At 47.1% G+C, this 13,639-nt stretch overlaps 1 protein-coding gene across 7 annotated transcripts in view; it reads left to right on the forward strand.

Annotated features, from left to right (window-relative positions):
* Slc2a9 (solute carrier family 2 member 9) overlaps positions 1-13,639 on the forward strand; it is a 133,629-nt gene that overhangs the window by 26,982 nt on the left and 93,008 nt on the right. For all 7 annotated transcript variants that reach the window (XM_063273504.1, XM_039092336.2, XM_006251100.4 and 4 more), the window contains one exon: positions 9,264-9,424. In XM_063273504.1, the coding sequence (XP_063129574.1) occupies positions 9,264-9,424 (161 nt within the window). The remainder of the gene's footprint in view (positions 1-9,263; positions 9,425-13,639) is intronic.

Below are 13,639 nucleotides of genomic sequence, written 5' to 3' on the forward strand. Positions count from 1 at the left end.
CCAAAGCCCAGCAGCCTGTACACCACACATAGACTCCACATAGATGTGTGCGACCACTCAGCTGAGGAGTCCGGTTCCTACCAAGCACTGTTCTCAACACAAGGTGTTCCCTTTATGCTTCTTCATCCATTTGACCCTTGGTGCTGTCCTTCAGACATGGCACTTGCTGGAACCACAGGGCCTTTGCAGTTTCTGTTGTTTGGGGCTCAAAGGCTCTTTTTCAAGTAGCCTGCGCTATCACCATGATTACCTGCTGTTGCTTCTCAACTGTGTCTTCCTCAGCAACACCTTCCCTGACCTGCTCATAGGGGACAGCATCCCTCTAAACCTCTCTAGTTCTTCACTCAAATTATTTCCCCTTGTAGTACTTGTAGTATTTGAAACCACCCAAGATAATAAGTATACCCTTGCTTCTGGTCTTTCTTCCTGTTTTAAAATTTAAGCTCCACAAAGACACGGATTCTCTGATCTTACTGCTTCTGCCATGCCTCCAACTAGAACTAGACCCAACACAAAGCAAGCATTTACAGAAAATGTGTTCTGGTCAGATAAAAAGATAAATATAAGGCTTCTAAAAGACATTCTCTTCTTTTGTTTTACATCTTGCAAGGTAATTTTGGTGGTTGTAAAACATGTTTCCTAGACCTCTCTCTCCCAGTGAAATTACTATCAAGTGTGAGTTTTCCCTGTGAAAGAATTCAGACATTGACTCTGTTGTGTTCACAGATGACACTCAGAGCCAGGTCTAGTTACCTAGTGACCCATCTTTCTGTTCTCCTAGGGTGACATGCTATAGGGATTAACACGCATTTTTTGTAAATGTCCACATATATGGGTTAGCAAGGCCATATAATTATTTTTGCAACTCTTCAACTTTGCCTTTATGGCGAGAAAGTCACTAGGGACAATATGTAAACAAATAAGTAAGACTGTGTGCCAATAAAACTTTATTTACAAAAACAAGTAGTGGGCCAGAAATTATTGGCTAATTGAGAGTCTAAGTCAGTGTAAAGGTGCATGGTGTATTAGTCTCTGGCAGAAGACTAGATGACTGAATGGTTAGTTCATAGTCTAAACTGTGTAATGTCCAACATGGACTGAAGTCATGTTTTGTTTTGTTGAGACAGAATTTCTCTGTGCAGCCCTGGTTATCTTGGAACTCTCTTTGTAGACCAGGCTGGCCTCTAACTCAGAGATCTGCCTGCCTCTGCCTCCCAAGTGCTGGGATTAAAGGCATGCACTCAGTTTGGACTGAAGATTTATTGCGATGTCCCTTTCCCAGGATTTTGCCCTCTTGCCAGATTTTTGGTGATTGCCCAGGCCTGTGTCTTTTTGTTTGTTTGTTTCCAGTAACCACATCTATCATCTGTCTTTGTGAATCATCTATCCATCGGCCTAACTACATGTCTGTCAAAAGCATTTGGATATCCTGGTCGAAGGCTGCAGAATCTGAGACTAATTTATATGCTAACCGGATGTCTTTGAACACTTTTAGACTCTCAGGCAGCCATGCAGAGAGGCTGAAGGTGCTGATCTGGCACAGGGCAAACGGCCTCAGATTCATACTGGTTAAGCATTGACCTTAAGGAGAATGTAGCTCTTTGGGGGCTGGCATTGGTAGTACTGCTGGAAAAGTCTGATGAGCAGGAGGGCAGGGGGAGATAGGCCTTGGTTCATGTGGTCTCCCCATGCCTGGACTCCTCAGAGAGGCCAGGGAGGGCTGGATGGAGACCTTGCAACTGTGTGTGTCTGAGCTCCACACACAGCTCTCTGGGGGGAGGGGGGACTGAAATGAGTATTTTGTCATTGGGCAGGAAGGGCTGTTCCAGGGTAGAGTGACATTGTCAGCAGGGCACCTGCCAAAGCCCCTTTTGTCCTACACTACACTGAGCCAAGAAGAGAACTGAGCAGAATGACCTCTGTGGGAGCTTCCAAGAAGAGCCACCAAGAAGGATGCAGTCCAGAGAAAGGCGAGTGTAAGCAGAGATGCTCGATTAGCTGTGGGTGCTTGGTTTTGTGAGACACTGTACCAGAAACAGCTGGAAGGCTCATGGAATGGGGCACGTCCAAACCCAAGGCTCTCCTCCCCATTGCTCCACTTCCCAGCCTCTTTCTTGCTTTCACCTCATCTTGTTTGGCCATTGTAAAAGCAACGGGCTCAGGAAAAGAGCCAGCATGAATCGTTTCCATGAGTCGAGACCACGTCTCCTGTTTGTCTATAGATCATGCCAGGGTAATAACCTCATGGTGCTAATGAAATGGGGTCAAGCAGCTGCCTGGGACAGCCTGCTCGATCATCCCAACAGTCAAAGCCTGGGTTCTTCCCAGAGGCCCCTGGGAAGTCTCCATGTAAACCTGCTTTTCAACATGTCAGCACATAGGCTATTTCTTGTGGCTCTCCTTCCCTCTGTGCACTCCCCACCCCTCCACCTCCTCCACCAGTGTCTTATTTATGTAATGAGCATCCTTCCACGCACTGGTAAGTCTCCCTCATGGGGTTTTTCACAGTGTACTGCACATCTCTAACTCAGGGCTGTCACTTCTAATTTGTCTCTAAGAAGCTGCTGTGTTTTTTAAATTGGGAGCATTGGGTCTCCGCTGGGTGTGGTTTGGTTTTGAGCAGAACTGGTAAGGCCAATGACTGACAGAAGTAAATAAAGACCACAGTGTCATTATGCACTGAGGGAGCCCTTGCTCAGTAGGATGGGGACTGTGGCCACTATAATTAGCAAACCAGGACAGCTGACAAAGGCAGATGACAGGTGGAGAAACATGGAGGAAGAAACAGTGTTGGTGTGAAGAAACCAGACGAATCTAGAAACTATTTCTGTTTACAAAGGGCAGGGGATGCCATTGAGACATTGAGACATTGTGAACAACATGCCACTTTGCTGTGGGGAACCAGGTGACATGAGGTGGCCCTGTTGAGCTTATGACAAGGAGCCTTGCCAAGAGCATTGTGGGTACTGACTCTTTACAAGCCCCTCAGGTGCGTCAGGCTCTGTTAGGCCACACTTGAGTCCTCTGGACCACCCACAGAGTACTCTATTTCTGTGCATATTTATGGTACCCCCGAGTGTCACTGCAGATGAATGCATGTCAGGGTCTTGATGAACCTAGCAGTGTTACTATTACAAACCAAGCTGCAAGGTAATGTGTGTGCATTGCCTGGCATTTCCTGCCATCCTTTGGAGGAGAATTGTAGAGTTCAATTTATTGCCAAAGTATGGCCCTTGGGTTCTTAGGCTGGGAGGTAGTGGTGAATTATTTATAGATTCTCATACCTCAGAAGCAAATATGTGTAGACCTCTCTTATTTTACAGACCTACAAATATAATATTGATTCCTCCACCACCAGCTCCCTCTGCCTGGATTCTATGGCGGGACTCTAAGGACTCAGGGTCTTTTATTTTCTCCCTTTAAATCTTCACAGTAAATCTTTGAAATGGGCAATGACATGAGTTGCAGGACCTAAAGTTCAGAGAGGTTAAGTAACCCGTTCAGTCACCCAGCAGATTGGTGGCAAAGATGCAAATAGAACATAGTCCTTGGCCCTAGTAATACTGTCCAGAGACATGAAACTTCTGTTGCATCAGGCCATGGCAAAAATCACAAAAAGAACTCAAAGGTACAAGCAAGTCTTGGACTCAAGGTGGTCAACTCTCCACTCAGTGTCTTTCCCTTTACCTGCTGCCTCTTAGGGAATTTCTTTGCAGTTTAAACTCTAGTCAGAACTCCTTATGAGGTTCTGTCAGCTCATCATCTTGTACCAAATGCAGATGCTTCCTCACCACCCCACCTTCATCCTCTCTTAATGCTGAATGAACCTTCAAGCTATACCTACTGTGAACACCCCAAACAACAAATCACAGCTGTCGATCCACACACAAACCCTCTAGGAGCTACAGGACTAACTGCACAATTGTAGCAATAGGTAAAGCCAGTCATAGCCAGCCCCTGACTTGCTCTATAGCCTTGCTCCTGAGCTGGGCCACCATTCAGGACAACCAGGCCACGTGCAACTTGTTTATATCCATACATGATCTCCAGCTTATGCACCTTGTGCTTCCTTTGTCCACAGTCCAGCTTGAACCAGGTCTACTTGCCTTTTGACTTCCCAGGTCTCTGTCATATGGTTGGATTCTATAGTCACAGCTTTTCTTGTCGTCATGATAGACTTGTCTTCATTGGCTTTCAAGGTCTCTGGAGGTAGAAAGACCAGAGCTTTAGCATCAGAAGGCAGATGGAGATCTGATTCCCTAGGTAAGGAAGCAGATGACAGAGACAGAGGAAAAGACATGGGGTCGACCTTTGGGATGTAGAGCCAGTGAAATAGTAACACATTCGATGCAGGATGAGGGTGGTGCAGAGTTGGCCCAGAATCTCACCACCACAAGTGTCCTGAAGACCATCTTGGGTCGCAGAATGTTTTCTTCAAATGGAAGCTGACAGTTTCCCCTAAAGCATGAGAAGGAAGCATTAGGTAAAGGTCTATATGTCCAAGGCTGCTCGCCCTCATGATATGGCATAAATCCTGCCCCCTTGAAGCCTCGAGTCACTGTGAGTAGTAGTGCCATGGCTTTGTCCTTTGAAACTCATCTGCTGTAACAATAAGTTCAGCATCACAGTGGCTCGACACCATGGCCACTCGTTTTAAAAACTCTCGTTCCTGTCAAAGACAAGCAGTATGGGATTCCGCTCCATGAAGCCTGCGGCTCCACCATTCTCAGTTGCTCTTGAGCCCCTCTGCTGCATCTTGGGTAATGGCCAGCTGACAGGGACAGGTAGGGAGCACAGTGTCATGTATAAAGGTACATGCTCACAAAGTCATTTCGGCTCACACTCTCTGGTGGATGAGCGCTCTTATAACCCTGCCCAAGGGCAAGGATTGGAGTTGCATGGCTTTGAGAGGCACAGAAGGTAACACGGACTCCATCACAGTGAGGTCTAGCAAGCTCTGTGGTAATTTCAAATGGGGACACAAACGCCTCCTGCTCACCAGCCAGCCAGCATGCTGGCATTCACTGACAGGTCCCCTAAGCAAGTCAGCAAATTCTAGACCCGGGTAAAAGACCTTGTCTCAAACAAAGAATAAGGCTACTGAGAGATGACACCCAAAGCTGAATTCTGGATTTTACCCATCTGTGTGCTCCATATGCACATAAAAATAGTTGGAGGGTTTGGAGAGATGTCTGGAGAGTTAAGAGCACTTGTTACAGTTGCAGAGAAGCCCGTTACTCATGTGATGGCTCGCCACTCTGTAACTCCAGTCCCAGGAGTTGCCATGCCATCTTTGTGCCTCTGTGGGCATCCCATGCCAATGGTACACAGACACGCATGCAGGAAAAACACTCATACACATTAACAAAAAAAAAATCTCTAAAGCTAAATTTCTAGGCAGGTGGTGGTGGTGGATGCCTTTAATCCCTGTACTTAGGAGGCAGAGGCAGGCAGATCTCTGAGTTCAAGGTCCAGCCTAGGCTACAGTGTGAGTTCCAACACCGCTAGGACTATACGGAGAAACCCTGTCTTGAAAACTCCAAACCAAGCCAAAACAAAGTAAAACAAAACAAAGCAACAAAACCAAACCAAAATAAAACCCTAAGATTTTAAAAAGAGTTGGAAAAACAAGGGATGAGGCTGAGAGGGTGGTGAGGTGGGGGCCCCAGGAGGAAGTTGGAGGGAGATTGAAGTGGATAGACACTGGGCAGAAAAAGGCAGCGTATATGAGCAAGTCATTGTATAAATAAATAAATGAATGAATTTTATATTTTTATTTTCTTTTATTGGATATTTTTTATTTACATTTCAATCGTCATCCCCTTTCCTGGTTTCCCTCTGGAAATCCCCTATCCCATCGCCCCCGCCCCCCCCCCCCCCGCTTCTATGAGGGTGCTCCCCTACCCACCCACCCATCTACCTCCCTGCCCTAGGATTCCCCTACACTGGGGCATTGAACCTTCACAGGACCAAGGGCCTCTCCTCCCATTGATGCTGACAAGGCCATCCTCTGCTACATATGTGGCTGGAGCCATGGGTTGCTCCATGTGTATTCTTTGGTTGGTGGTTTAGTCCCTGGGAGCTCTGGAGGGTTTGGTTGGTTGGTATTGTTGTTCTTATGGGGTTGCAACCCCCTTCAGCTCCTTCAATCCTTTCTCTAACTCTCCAATGGGGTCCCCATTCTCAGTCCAATGGTTGGCTGCGAGTATCCACTTCTGAATTCTTCAGGCTCTGGCAGAGCCTCTTAGGAGACAGCTATATCTGGCTCCTCCCAGCAAGCACTTCATGACATCTGCTGTAGTGTCTAGGGTTGGTGTCTGTATATGGGAAGGATCCCTGGGTGGCCTTTCCTTCAGTCTTTGCTCCACACGCTGTCTCCATATTTCCTCCTGTGAGTATTTTGTTCCCCATGAATTTTCAAAAATTAAAAAAAAATTAACTTGTAAAAAGAGTTGGAATCAAGTAGTGGCTAAGATTTGTGTCTCAGGACTGAGAGATGGCTCAGGGGTTAAGAACTCCAGATGTTTTTCCAGAGGACCCGGGTTCAATTCCTAGCACCCACATGGCAGCTTGCAACTGCCCCTCCAGTCTCAGGGGACTGGAGTCCATTACACAGACACACATTCCAGGGGATCTGACACCTTCACACAGACATATATGCAGGCAAAATACTGATGTGCATAAAAATTAAAATAAATCATTGAAAAAAATGTGTCTGAGCCTGGGCTTCATTCCTGAAGACGGCACACACCAATGCTGTGAGCTTGGGCAGGTTCTTTATGGCTGTCTCCAAATCTTCACTTGGCGCCTGTTCCATAGTTGTGTTTGTTTGTTTTGTTTTTGTTTTTGTTTTTTTATCATTGTCATTTCAAATGGCTGTCTGACACAAAGCAGAAACCCAAATTAAGGCAAGCATGCCCAGCTACCTGCTGTGTTTCACACACGGCAGGTTACCTTGACAGAGAGCAGTCTGCAAATCTCAAATCCAATGAGTGTTCCCGTGATAGATTAGAAGCCTCTCATCACCTGGCTCCAATGACCACAGACTGTCTCTGGGCCATCGCTGGCTTCCCAGAAGGAAGACAAATTAAGGATCCCTGGCAGGACTTTGAAAAGCTGTCCAGGAAACCTAGCTGTGTGTCATCATAGCGGGACACAGGCTGTGTGGAGATCTTCTAGTTTCTAGAGCTTTCTGCAGAGGCTTTTGCTCTGTGGTTTTCCAAAACGAAAGCAACAGATCTCTGCAGACTCCCAAAGTCTCACTTGGCAGTTAGTCACCACACACCTTCCCGTGCCCCACCATTGCTCCCAGATGCAACGCAGCTCAGAGGGCAAGGCACTGCTTGTTTTCAAGCCCACACCTGTTAGTTCTCTCCCAGTAATGCACTGCTGCCAGCAAGGGACTGAGACACTCTCCAGAGTAGGCGCTGGCTACACTCCTCTTGAGAGAGTCGAACCTTATGTATCAGTGTAGACGTGCTATAGGGACCAAGGTCAGAAGCAAGCACAGCCTTCCCGCTGCGTTGCGGTCCTGTCTATCTAGTGGCGGAAATGGTGCCTGAGAATTTCGACACACTCATTTCTTTTGCAAGCTTCGCCACTGGTCCCAGCCCTGTTTATAATTGCTGCGGTCTCTGTGTGCATGGGGCTACAGTTTGTTCATGTTTGCGACTGTAGTGTTTTCCATTATGATTGTTCTGCAGTTTGCTTACCTGTTCTACCAATGAGCCTCTAGGTTGTTTCTTGTTTGGGCTAATTATTAGGAGCAATGTCACCGTGGACATTTGAATAGGTAGATCCCCAGCCTGTAGAAGAGTCGTGCAATGGGATTTTCTAGAAAGTAGACCTGCTGAGCTGAGCATGAAAGCATCTTTATCTAGGTGACAATTGTGTGAGCTCCACTCCTGTCCTGGACACCAGTCCCTCAGGTCAGCCCCTAGAGGTCAGAGTCATCATTTCCATCCTGTGAGCGAAGACACTGCTTAAATTACAAGCATGGAGCTCAGGTCTGTGAAGGTCAAACCCAAGCTTCTCCTGTTATGACTTAGGCTAGCCATGCTGAGATTTGTGAACCCATGCTAGTAGCAATGTATGACCATGAATATCTGGGGAAGTAGACATCCTTGGATAGCAGAGCGTCATGAACCCAGTCTTTGTTGCATGTTAGACACAGCCAGTCCCTGCCCCAAATACAGCTGCAGTGATGAGGATGGAGAGGGTGTCTAGACAGATCTCACTGTGACTTCATGCACATCTCTTTGACTAATGATATTGAGTCTGTTGATTGCTAATTGGACGTGTGCATGTGCTTTAGGTCTTCACAGTCTCTTGATCATTTTAAGTTCTATTTGTTTTACGTTAGAAATATTTTTATGTGTATGGGTGTTTTGCATATGTATATGGTGTCTGTGAACACTGCATGCATTGCCTGAGGGGTCCAGAAGAATCTGTCAGAGCCTTTGGAATTGGATTTACAGATGGTTGTGAGCTGCCATGTGGGTGCTGGGTATTGAACCTGGGTCCACTGGAAGAATGATCTTAGCTGCTGAGCCATTTTTATACCCCTGTATGTGTTTTCTAATTAATATTTTATAGTTCTTTATGTATCATGAAGACTTTTCCTCTGTAGCTATATACATTACAAATATTTTAACTCACTCTGTGGCTTATCTTCATTTAAAAATAATTATAATTACAATATTTATTTATTTGTATGTGGGTATGCTATGGTACATGTATGGGGGGCCAGAGACGATTTGAGGGGCCCTTTCTCTCCTTTTACCCAGACCCTCAGGCTGGGTGGAAAGCACCTTTACCCACTGAGCCAGACACCACACTAGGCATTTTTCAATCGTGTCTCTTAAAGAACAAGCAACTTGAATTTTGACTCAATCAAGTGAACATTTTTCTTTTATGCCAATTGTCTCTCCTGAAATGTAGCTTTGCTCTATTGCATGGTGGCTCTTTTGTTGGAAGTGTGAGTGTTTAACACATTTCAAAATTGATGTCACTGTGCAGTGAAGTCAGAGCTTAGAGCCAGATCCGTTTGACTCCCCAGTTGTGACTCACCAAATAATGCTGTCACCTCAAGCCTCAGTTTTCCTTCCTGCAACACAGGATGTGCTAGAGGAACCCAGTGAGATAAAGGGAGGAGTTCTTCATGGTGCCAAGCATGCCAAGAGTGCCCCTAAAGACCTTTTGTGTTTTGCATCTAGCAGTGGGCGGGGCAGAAGGAAGTAACTCCTCCCATTGTTTGTTTCCAGTATATCAAGGCCTTTTACAATGAAACCTGGTACAGAAGGCATGGACAGCCCATAGATCCGGATACCCTGACCCTGCTCTGGTCTGTAACTGTGTCCATATTCGCGATTGGTGGCCTGGTGGGAACACTGATGGTGAAGATGATTGGAAAGTTTCTTGGAAGGTAGGTAGGGGCATTGTTTCTATTTGGGGGGAGTCCCTTCTATAATGGCTGTAAGGAGTCTGCATTATTGTCAGTGTCCCCATAGGCATCAGGGTCTCACAGTTTAATTGAAAAGACTTCACTCATGAAGGGCGAGGGGGTGGGAGGAGAACGAGGGTGCCAGTGTCCAGGCCTTCTAGTTTGCTGCAGGTAACCAAGATGCCTAGTTGCTTCCATCCCAGAGGCCAGAGTAGAACAGGGAGAGTAATGGGTCTGGGTCTGGAGAACTGGAGCACACCAAACACAGAGTCTTACAGGTTGCTCCACAGAATGACAGAGTGACCATCCTTGTAAGACAGTCAGCTATTCAGGATGATTTCCACTGTAGGATTGATAGATGCTTGGAGAGTTTCAGGTTGTTCCCATCACCAATAAGGCTGCAGTAAATTAAGTATCAAAAGCTCCAAGTTTTAAGTTGGGGAGATGGCTCAGTCAGAATAGCACTTGCCTTGTGAGTATAAGGAACTGAGTTCAATTCCCAAGAATCCACATAAAAAGTTGGGCACGGTGGCACATCCCTGTAACTCCAGGGAGGTGAGACAAGAGGCCGAGCTGGGAAGCCGAGATGGGAGGGCTCCTGGAAGCCCACCAGCCAGCTAGTGTAGCAGACGTGGTGAAGTTCCAGGCAGGAAGACCCCTTCTCAAAAAACAACGGAAGGTACCTGAACAATAACTCTTGAGGTTGACTTCTGTCTTTCAAATGCACTCACACAATAGTGCACCCATGTACAACACACACATATACACACACACACCACATGCACACATGCGCACACACACACATGCACCAGTTTAAGTTCCCCCAGCCAAACAAACCCTCTCCAATCAGATCCACTTCATTTTGTTTGCCTTATGCCTAACTTATTTATGACATGAATCCTTCTCTCAGGTGTATCAGACCCTCTCCCCTGTCTTCTCTGTCTCCTCTCTGCTAGTAACAGCCTCTTGGGGGTTGCTGAGGGGTGTGTGTGTGTGTGTGTGTGTGTGTGTGTGTGTATCTCACAGAATGTTCATAATATGAAAATATACATACTGCTGTGTCGTGTCTATATCTATGTATCCATTTGTCTCTGTAAGTATGTAAGTATTTGTATGTGTGTGTGTGTGTGTGTGAGAGAGAGTGTGTGAGTGTGTGTATGAGTGTGTGTGAGTGTGTGTGTGTGTGAGTGTGTGTGTGTGTGTGTGAGTGTGTGTGTGTGTACAAGACAGTCTTGGCCAGTTTCATGTCTGAACTTTAATCATGCACGAGTCTCCCACTACTAGATGATGACCTTGGCCGAGTCATCTCATTTTTTCCAAGCCCAGGATGATGGCTCCCACTGAGGCACCGTGACAGGTACCAGAGAGAAGGAGTGGAGAGAGGATGGCATGAGAAGCATCTCAGTGAACACAGACCGTGCGTGTGTTTGTGGTCGCCTGGCCATCCATACAGAGTAGCTCCATAGGCCTCTATTTTGCATTCACACAAACTGGAGACAGGCTCCATCAAGTCCCAGAAAACCTCTCAGACCTGGAGTTACAGAAACACTTAAGAAGGGTCCCACTCATCCCTTCCCACCCTGCCTAAAGTCCCCAACAAAGAGCTCATTAGAATACCGATGTCGCAGCAAGGTTCTCTGGAGGCCATGCTGGAAGCATCCATGTGGTGCCGATGAAAGTATATGATACCCAGTGAGGAAGATGAAGCTCTAGGGTTTTTCTTGTCCCCAGGGCCAGGACCAGAGCAGCAACTGTGGGGCTTTCAGTACTAGGAAAGCATATTCATCACCTAGGGCAGTGAGACATGATTTTTGAGTTCCCCCAATGTTCCAGACTTTCTCACACTCTCCTGTTTTGTCTGCTCTCCTCTAGTGGGTCTATGGATGGACATGGGAGGCCAGAGAGGTAGGCTCAGCTCACACATGGCTGAGCTCACGCTGGGAGAAGCACCATCTTTTCAAGCAGATGTCGGGTAGGGCTTCTGCTGTAACAGAACTGTCAGGTCTGTGGCTGCTGAGCCCTAGGCATACAATGAGGTAGTACTCAGATAGCACCACTGGCCAGCATCCTCTGGGGTGCTATTGCTAAGCCTCTGTCCTATGCTGGACCTGTCCAAACCCCTCTTGCTTGCTCCAGTTAGACACAGTCATGCCTGCCCCAAGGCTCTGCGGACCGTGATGTCTGCCCACCTTGTACCTGGCTGCGCACTCCTGCCTTAAGGCTGTCTCTTAAGGAGGCTATGTACCCAAGCAGTGGAATGGAGGACGGTGCTCTGGGATTGGGGGCAAACGCTCCGAGTCACCAATTCTGGACTTTGCCACCTCATCTCCTAACTGATTTGCTTTTCTTGCACGGAACCTGAGATGATTGATGATAAGTTTAAGACCTTCAGCAGCCTGGCAGCTGTAAAGCAGAAAGGAAAAGGGAACATGTGTTTGGAAACATCTTGAACACCTTGAACTTCTAAGCAATCAAGGAGCCCCAGGTGATGCTGCTGAGACCAGAGAGAAGGCGCTGCTCACTGAGCCTCCGGCCAGCGCCTTCTCCTCTTTTCCTTAGTTTTGGGAACCAAGGCTAAATTGATGTTCAGCTTAAATAGCTGTTGGGAGGGAAAAGAGCTAAGCTGAAGAGAAGGCTACCACGGTCTTCACTCTCCTTTACAGCCTGGGGCTCAATGTACCACAGGTCCGCTACCTCAGAAATCCACCGCCGTTTGCTCTGCTTTACAAGTAACGAATCTGATGACCCATGAGGCTCAATGGCTCATCTACGCTGCAGAGAGCAGGGCTGGTTGGAAATACAGATCCTGGCCAAACTGACCAAATATTGAGATATCTCCTCGGATTTTCAGGGAGGGAGAGGAAGCCCAGATCATGGTGAGGGGCTGAGGAACAGCAGCAGAAGCCTGGGTGTGCCATTAGAAGATGCTTGCTTCATGGTGTGACTAGGAGAGAAGTTCAGTGTTCTTGGGTCTCTGCTCACGTTGGGATTGGATACTAGTAACTCCAGCAGTGGGGGCAGGACTGGCTACTTGCAACCCCAACAGTCTCACAAAATCCTGTATGTTTAGAGCAATGGAGACAGGGAAGCTTGGATGGCCTGGAACGGTCTCAGGAGATGGGCCACATCAGCTTAGGCAGGCCTCAGGGGTACGTTTTCCTCCTCCTCCAGAGTTTCCAACTGAGAGATTTCAGATCATGGAGAATTCTGGTGGAACCAGTCCTTCATTTGGAGTCATCTCTCCTCTGCATAGCCACAGACCTCTCTTTCCCTCCTGACACAAGACAGTATGAGTTCAGTTCATAGATACGGCCACAGGATCAGTTTCAGCTCTGGGCATTAATGCTGGTGGCTCATGAACTATCCTTGAGTTACATGAACTCTAGGCCTGCCTGGCTCACAGTAGCCTGGAAATAAAATAGTGGCATGTGGGAAAGCTGCCACCGAGATTGAGGTAGACGCTGGGCATAAGATGCTCATCCTAGAACGGCCATCATGCTTCCCACAGCCATGTGAGATGTGAGTGCTATGATCACAATGGAAGCTTCCTGATGTGGGTCATTAGTGCTTGAACAGTATGTGGGGTGGGTGTCTGTGTGTGTGTGTGTGCGCGTGCACGCATGCATGTGTGTGTTTTAAACTGTGTTATAATTGTCCTCATTACATGTGTTATTGAATCTGAATCTTGCCTCTAGAAATAGGTAAAAACAAAAAAGAACCCACATGGGCTTTAAAATCAAATCCTTAATCAGACCTCGGACAATCCGTGTGTCAGGATGGGGCTGGGGAACTATATGAGCACATTTGGGTTTGTGAACAAGAAAAACACCATTCCTGAGGCCCAGGGCTGCCACTGGGATGAAGAGGTGGTCTGAGAAGTTTATCTGCAGGCTCTCATGGTCCCTGTAAGTACTGAGAATGAGTAACAGGCTTGTCAAGAGGCAGCTGGTCCTCCAAGATGAATTACAGATAAGCAGAATTCACCTCAAAAAGCAGCTGTGAGGGCTGAACATGATGCAATTTACATAAACATACATAGTGTCCCATGTCACTTGGGGAAGTCTTTGAATGCCCGTCATGGAACCCAAATCAAGTTCGCTGAATCTCCCAAGGGAATTTGTTGGCACGCATGGCTTATGTTGGACCAGCCAGCTCACAGAATGTCATAAGGAAACCCAGCTGGTCTGTCTCTTTTCT

Source organism: Rattus norvegicus, chromosome 14 (assembly GCF_036323735.1).
Source record: "Rattus norvegicus strain BN/NHsdMcwi chromosome 14, GRCr8, whole genome shotgun sequence".
NCBI classification, from domain to species: Eukaryota; Metazoa; Chordata; class Mammalia; order Rodentia; family Muridae; genus Rattus; species Rattus norvegicus.